General features: G+C 43.3%; 1 protein-coding gene across 1 annotated transcript in view; it reads left to right on the top strand.

The window, feature by feature from the left end:
- LOC103802525 (chromosome unknown open reading frame, human C15orf27) overlaps positions 1–6,866 on the top strand; it is a gene marked incomplete at its 3' end in the record, with an annotated part of 28,682 nt that extends 21,816 nt beyond the window's left edge. The window contains exons 5-7 of the mRNA XM_009075008.1: positions 3,349–3,405; positions 5,115–5,253; positions 6,751–6,866. Coding sequence (XP_009073256.1) covers positions 3,349–3,405; positions 5,115–5,253; positions 6,751–6,866 — 312 coding nt within the window. The remainder of the gene's footprint in view (positions 1–3,348; positions 3,406–5,114; positions 5,254–6,750) is intronic.
- Positions 6,867–7,173: the final 307 nt, after the last annotated feature.

Genomic DNA, 7,173 nt, shown 5'->3' with positions numbered 1-7,173 from the left:
AATTAGAGAGAAAACCTGCAGCATCACACAGTTCCTCATAAACTTCACTGCAGACAGTTAATGTCATGCAAACAACTGTGTGTCACCAAGGGACACTGTCAGCTTCCAAACTGCATTACTGTCTGAAAAATGGTTTAAAATTTGGTCTGGGTTGACAGAGCTGGTCAGTCATTTACCTTTTATTAGTGCACTGAACAGATTTTTATGTAATAATTTGGCTTCTGTCAGAAAAGCAAATAGGTATTTCTGATACAACTAAACATATATATGTTAAGGACTTTCTAATAAAATTATTTCCAGGCATTCTTTTTCCAGTACAAAAAAATCAAGCTGGCAATGACCTTGAACAGGAAAGTGGTCACACTGATATTTAACATTTGCTTTCAAATCTGCATGTTCCAAACTGCAGAATGCCTGTAGTGTAATGCAGAACTATGTGTGTTCATTTGCTACAGTGCTGAGAAGTGCCTGCACATCAGTAGGAACCAGCAGTGCTGCTCCAGTTTTTTTCCCTGTTTTCTGTAGATTCTTGTGCCTACAAGTAGTAGAGTTGTGAGTAACATTTGTTTTGTCTGTGATGAATGTTACAGTTGCAATTCTCTTGTAATTCATATTGCATTTTTTCAGTTTGGTCCTTGTACAGTGCCTAGGAAGTTTCTTGAATCATTAATTTCTGTCTCTGTGCACAGATTGGGACTCACTTATGGTGCTTTCCTGGGATGCCTCATTCCCCAGGGCAGCAGGAAAAGGCTGCCTTGCATGGCTTTGGTCTCTTCAGTGGTGATGGGGTTGTTTTTGGTAAGAGTGACATTGCTGGTGCAGAGCTTTAAGGCCTTCCATTCAGAACAAATGCCATCTAAGCTACCCTTCAGCTGTGCCCAGCTGGTGCTGGAGAGTGCACCTTGGATGGGGAGCTGGGCTTATCCCACCCTTACCCTCACCTTCCTGCAGTGTGTCAGCTCTAGCTAGGTGCTGATCAGCAAGGCATGTTTTGGGAGGAGGAGACCTCTCTTCCAGAGGCAGCACCGACAACCAATCCTGCATGAAATGTCTGCCAAGTAGACTTCCAGTTACTGCTGACTTGTGCTGATTCACACCAGCAGCCTGAGAATAAAAACATTTGTGCTTAGCTTCCAGCCCTTGGAGCTGCTCAGACCCATTAATAGGACAGTAGCACAATCTGATTTAAAGACTGCAGTGAGGAATTAAACAGGCAGAAAGGAAAATCCCTTATTTTGTTCCCTCAGCAGCCCCATGTTAAATCATATTTAGGGTTGGGAGATGGTGTTTCTGTTCCCTTTGTGCAGATATGCCTTACTCAGTGCAAATACCTTCTGCACACCTGTCCAAAGGAAGAAAGATTTTCACTCTCAGTTTCTGAAAAGGTGTTAAGTGTTGAGCTGTCCTGTAGTTAGCTGCTCATTGAGCTAGCACCTAATAAATCCTGCCCAAGCATAGCAGAGGAGGCAGATGAGTCTGTGCTGTGGGAGGGGTGGCATCCCAAGCTTTACAGAAGGCTCTGCTTTTCCTCATGTTTCCCATGGCTGCCTGCTGTGGAGCTTGCTGTGGTGGACCCCTGGTTAACTAATGCAGCTGAATTTAGGGCTCATGGCTAACTTGTACTTAGGTTCTCAGTGGGGAGTGAGGGAGGTGCTGACAGAGCAGCTGGGATGCTTTTGGCTGACAGTATTCAGCTCAGGACCCCAGTGGAGGCTGCAGGAGTGCCTTGGTTGGTCAGTAGCACGTGTACTTACACCTTGCACCTACATTACATCACACCATGCTGCCCAGTTTGGGCTCATGAAGGGATTTGAGCAGCTACTCTTGTGCATTTCTCCCTCCACATAAAAAATAAACCTCGAGGGTGTAGCTTAATAAGGAAATTGCTGCAAGCCTTAGTCGTAGGCTGCATTTGTAAAATGCTTTGGAGGTAAAAACGTTGGTTTTAGGAGTACAGACCAGCAGCATTAGCAGGTCTTGGTGTCTATGTACAGTCTCAATTTTCTGTAGAGGAAATAGAGCTCTGCATTTTCTCTTCTGGCTAGTGATTCCCTTTCTCTTGCCATTTCTGAGCAAGTGTTGGCTGGTCGGGTCACTTTGCTGCTCCTTGATGGTGTGAGGTTGGGCTCTGGAAGCACCACATTCCCACAGCAGTGTCTCCCTCTGCAAAACAGGAGTGAGTGCTGTTATCCACATTTGGAGTGCCAAGAGAGAACTTGGTGCAGTCATCCCAGGCCAAATGAGGCAATTGAGCTCGTGGGTTTTGGCAAAACCATGCACAGGAACAGCACTGAAAAATTCAGTGTTATTGTGCAGTGAGTTAGTGCTGGTATGTTTGGCATAAATTCTGAGTTGCTTGGGATTTAATATTTGTATTTGTACTGAAGAGGAGATCTAGGCATTCATCAGAGTCACTTCTTCCTGCGCAGTTCTTGGCATGGTCACCCCTCACACACAGAGCTGCTGAGCTCTCAGTCATTATGCTGTTCTTTCAGGGAGAAAGTAGCATTTTGGTGGTGTTTGCAAGGCCCACAGCTCCTCATGGCTGTCAGAATCTGACCTTGGTGTTGCCATTGGCAGAAAACATCTCTACCAGTTATGCTTTAATCTGAGCTCGATTTCAATCGTAAAATGACTGATTGATATTTTTTTTTTATTTTATTGTGTCTTCTTAAAGCCAGGTGAAAAATTAGGGAATGGTGTCATTGGATTTTTAATGGGAATTCACCATTGGTTCATTCTGTGTTCTTTCTTTATTCCTCTTTTCTAGCTACTGAGGCTGCTTAGAGCTGTTTTGCTTCATAGACGAGCATTACAGAGATATTTTTATCCCTTATCCTATGACTTTCAGGGATTTTATAACAAGACAACTGCCCTGTACTCCAGATAAGAGCATCTGCTCCTCAGACTGATGAAATGTCAGTGTCTTTAGGCATCAGAAGAGGACAGTGCCTCTTTTCTTAGAAAATAGTAAGCACTGGCCAGAATTTCCCCCCATTCCAACTGAGGCAGCCCCACAGTGGATCATGCATAGGCTTGAGCCAGGGAGATGGGCAGGGTTGGCAATCTGAATCTCACAAAGCTGAAAGCAAAATTTTGGGAGGATGGAAAGACTGATGAACATTTGACCTTGGAACTTGTTTGTAGAGGCTTCACTGAGTCAATAGAGTGGCTGGAAAGCAATACCTGCTTTTATAACACAGAATTGTAGCTATTTCTAGAGCCTCACTGTTATTTAGAAGAAATGCTTAAAAAAGAAAAAAACTATTCCCTTAATAGATAAAGGACTAAATGTTTACGCTTACAATAACATTCATCATCCTTTTTCCCTCTAATCTGTTTTACTAGACTATTTTGAGGATTGTGGTCCTTGGCATATGGGATTACATTGAAAACAAAATAGAGGTAAGTACTCTTCCTCTTGCTCCTGTTTTCCAGCAGCCTCTGAAGAACTTTGGGTGGCTTTGTTACTGGCCTGATGCACTCCAGTATCTCCTAGAGCAGCTAAACATTCTCCTCATGGCATGCAAACATCCACAGCAGTGTGCTGCAGCCCCTTGTGCTGTGAGAGACTCAGGAGAGTGGGATATTGGAGCATATTTTATGAAGGAATTGTGGGAGTTTGATCTTTGTATTTATTTTGTTGTTAGAGCTATGCTAGACTAACTTGCTGCTGCTACTCTGAGATATGAGTAACAATTGTCATGAGTTGTGTATCCCCATTCCTGTCATCCAGTTGAATTTAGAACTGGTTGAAACTGTATGGAGTTTTCTGATGGAAAATATTGGTTTGGAGAAAAAAATTATTCTGAAATTGTTTTTTAATCAAATTTAATTATGATAAAGAGTGTCATTTGTACCTCAAATGAAAAACCAGGTAGGATGTGCATACTGCTGCAGAGACACAGAAGGAAATGGGTGTGTTAGAAGTTGGAGCAAAAATCTGGAGATCAGGAAAATTAAAAACTCTTTCTTGATACTGTCTGATAAACTAATACTGTACAGCATGTACCAGAAGAAAACCTGAGTCTTCTTGGAGCTTTAGCAAGTCTGGTAGCTTGCACATTTTTTAATAAAGCTGTAAACATTTTAACTTGTTTTGCTAAAAAACTGGAGTGAAACTGAAGTTGTTGATTCCGAGATGCTTATTACTAGGGCTAAATGCAGCAGTTTCTGTTAATTGCTTTTGGTGATTTGGAACAGTGACATTGTTTACTGCCCATCAAGTGGTGGCAGTAAGAAGTATTTCTTTTCAATACACTGAATTGTTGTGCACAATTCTGAATATGTAGTGCTTATAAAAACTGATGTCCTGCCTCCTTATGCAAACCATTAATCAGTGGTCCTTGGCAGCAGAGAAGGGTCTCAGTAGGAATGAGAACATGGTATTCTGTTCTACCCTGCTAGGCCAGTGTGGGATAGACACAACACTATTGCTGGTTCGCTCTGAGATGTATTTACTCATTTCTGTCTAATGCTTTGCACAATTGCCTTTTCTGATCTAATCCCAATGCAGCCAATGTCCTATAAATCATTCTGAATGGTCCCAGTTGTCAAAATCCTGGGAAACCTCAGTGCCCCATAAAGTGAGAGCAGGCAGTCTGTCTGTCTAGGTGCACAGCCATTCCCACACGTGTTGTGTAGTCAGGACGTGGCCAAGAGCCATCAAGTCTCTTTGCTCCATCTTTTTCTACTTGTCTTCTTGATCTCTTCATTTAGACAGTAAGATCTATGGGCAGGGACTGCATCCTTTTTTTGGATGACATTATGCCAAGTAACAGGTAATAAATACCAATGATAATAAAACTCTGTAATAACATTTAGGCTATTGCTTCTCCTTGGGGATTTTGGCCAGTATTTCCAAATACCTTTCTCCTTCCCTGCCCTGCGACCACAGTTTATCTCTCCTCACCTCGTAAAAAGCACTGAGGAATTCCGTTGTGCTACCTAAAAAGGATGCAGCCTGTCTGTGGCTTGGCCACCTCTCATCTCCCTTTCAAATATGTACCATAATTGCAGTTCTTCTGGGCAAAGAAGGAGTCCTTCAAGATTCCAGGGAGGAATGGCAGGGGTACAACTTAAGGAAGGGCTTGAAAAACCTGATTTCTCCCTAGGTGTTTGATGGTGCTGTCATAATCTTGTCCTTGGCACCAATGGTGGCCTCAACAGTGGCTAATGGCCCCAGCAGCCCATGGGATGCTATCAGCCTTATCATCACCCTGCGGATATGGAGAGTGAAGAGGATCATTGATGGTGAGTGGTGACTCAGTTTGTGACTCCAAGCATTGCCTGGCAGGCTGGAAAAGAGAGGGTTTAAAAATACAGTTTGCTATCATTCTCCTTTCTCTTACATTTTGCTAGCACTGAACAGAAGAGAGTTATGACTCCCATGGAGGAGAGGAGGTCTCAAGATCATGGCTGTGTCTCCTGCTCCCTAGGAGCCTTTATAATTCATTGGTTTGTTTTTCTGTTAGGCACCTTCCCATCCCCTAGCCTGTGAAGTAAATGCCCTGACCTGCTTCATGTCTCTTGCCACCAAATGTCAGTTCCTGATTCTGCAAAATAATTGCTTCCAGTCTGCTTTTCTGATATTTGCTGCACCCTCCCCATTACCATACAGCCAGCTCTGTCTTGGGACTTTCCTTTCCATGTTCCTGGCAGTGCTACAAATTTTATGTCAGATTCCAGGAGCATTTTCTTGCCATGGGGGTTCCCTGCTGAAGGTGCTCTCTGCAGTGCTGCTGTGCTGTACAGCCCAACAGCAAAGTGTTTATTGGTGGTGTTTTGCACAGACCTCTGTGGGGAAGCACCAGGGGAGATGATGAAGCCTCAGCAAGTGAAGGCTGCAGAGAGCAGAGTCTGTGGCTGTGCCTGGAAGTAAGGACTTTAGTGTAGGCTACTGTGTGCTCAGGAGTTCCAGGCATTTCAGGGAGAAGAGGTGGAAAAGGAGTAAATGAAGAGTCACTTTGTTTCTGTGTGAAAGATCAGAGTCAGGTTGTTACTTTGAGTTTAAATGCCCAGGAAACTGTATTCAGAGTTGGGGAAAGGTCATAGCCCTGTGATTGAAGTGTACAAGAAGAGTTCAGGGTCTCATGTGGCTTCAGAAAACATCAAGAATTGCAGTATGCACTGAACAGCTTTACTGGTCTGTCTGTTTGCCACAGTTATGACTGGAGCAAAATTTCCAGAGGCATTCAGAAGACCTATTGAAAACTGGGCTGTAGCTTGAAAAACAGTAGAATATAAATGCCTTTTTTGTTTTTAAAAACTATCCTTCTTAGCCTGCTATTTCCATTAGGGACTTATTTCTTACCACAAAGTGTAGGAATTAAATGCTTAGGGCTCTGGAATAGTTCTTTTCCTAAGGGAGCCGTGCTGTTCAGATTTAGAGGGGATGGATGTGACTCTAACCAGAAAACCCTCCAACCCAGCAATTCAGGAAATCTGAGGTAAACTGGGAAGGATCTGTGGTAGCACCTCAGAAGATAAGAAGAGCAAGCAGCATGCATTTCAGCTCAGCCAGGCAGATGGAGGTCTGACCAAACAAGATCTAGACCCTGCATTTCCCATGTTAGAAATCCTTCCCCCCCAAAAATACTCTCGTGCTGTTTCTGTTAGAAATACTCTAGTTCTGTAGATGCAAGGGAAAGGGGTGACATTCTTTGGCCTGTAAAGGTCTGTAGAAGTGTTCTCTCTGATAAAACACCAAGTCACAGCTGGGTTGCTTAAAGTGTTATTTGTGTTTTCCAGCGTATGTCCTTCCAGTGAAAGTGGAGATGGAGATGATGATTCAGCAATATGAGAAGGCAAAGGTTATTCAAGATGAGCAGCTGGAAAGACTAACCCAGATCTGCCAAGAACAAGGGGTAAAGTTCAGTTATGTCTTTATTTACACATAGCTTGTCAAGACAAATCAAACAGTTCATGTACTTTGCTTCAAGCTAAGGTTTGAGAAGTACCACTGGGACTTCTGTTGTAGTGTGACAGGTCTCAGTGCTAAGGAAGTGTTAGCTGCAGCCAGGATATTGTCAGCATGGCATTTGTCAAGCAGCAGTCTGCTGCTTCTGCTGCTGTGCTTGTGTTTTTTGAGGTGAGGAAAACAAATGGTTCCAGTCTGTCATTTATTGAATGAGTCCAGCTAGCTTGACAGCATACTAAGACCATGCAAAAGTC

Source organism: Acanthisitta chloris, unplaced genomic scaffold, assembly GCF_000695815.1.
Source record: "Acanthisitta chloris isolate BGI_N310 unplaced genomic scaffold, ASM69581v1 scaffold26305, whole genome shotgun sequence".
In the NCBI taxonomy this organism is placed as follows: Eukaryota; Metazoa; Chordata; class Aves; order Passeriformes; family Acanthisittidae; genus Acanthisitta; species Acanthisitta chloris.
This window is presented reverse-complemented; position numbering and strand designations above follow the sequence as displayed.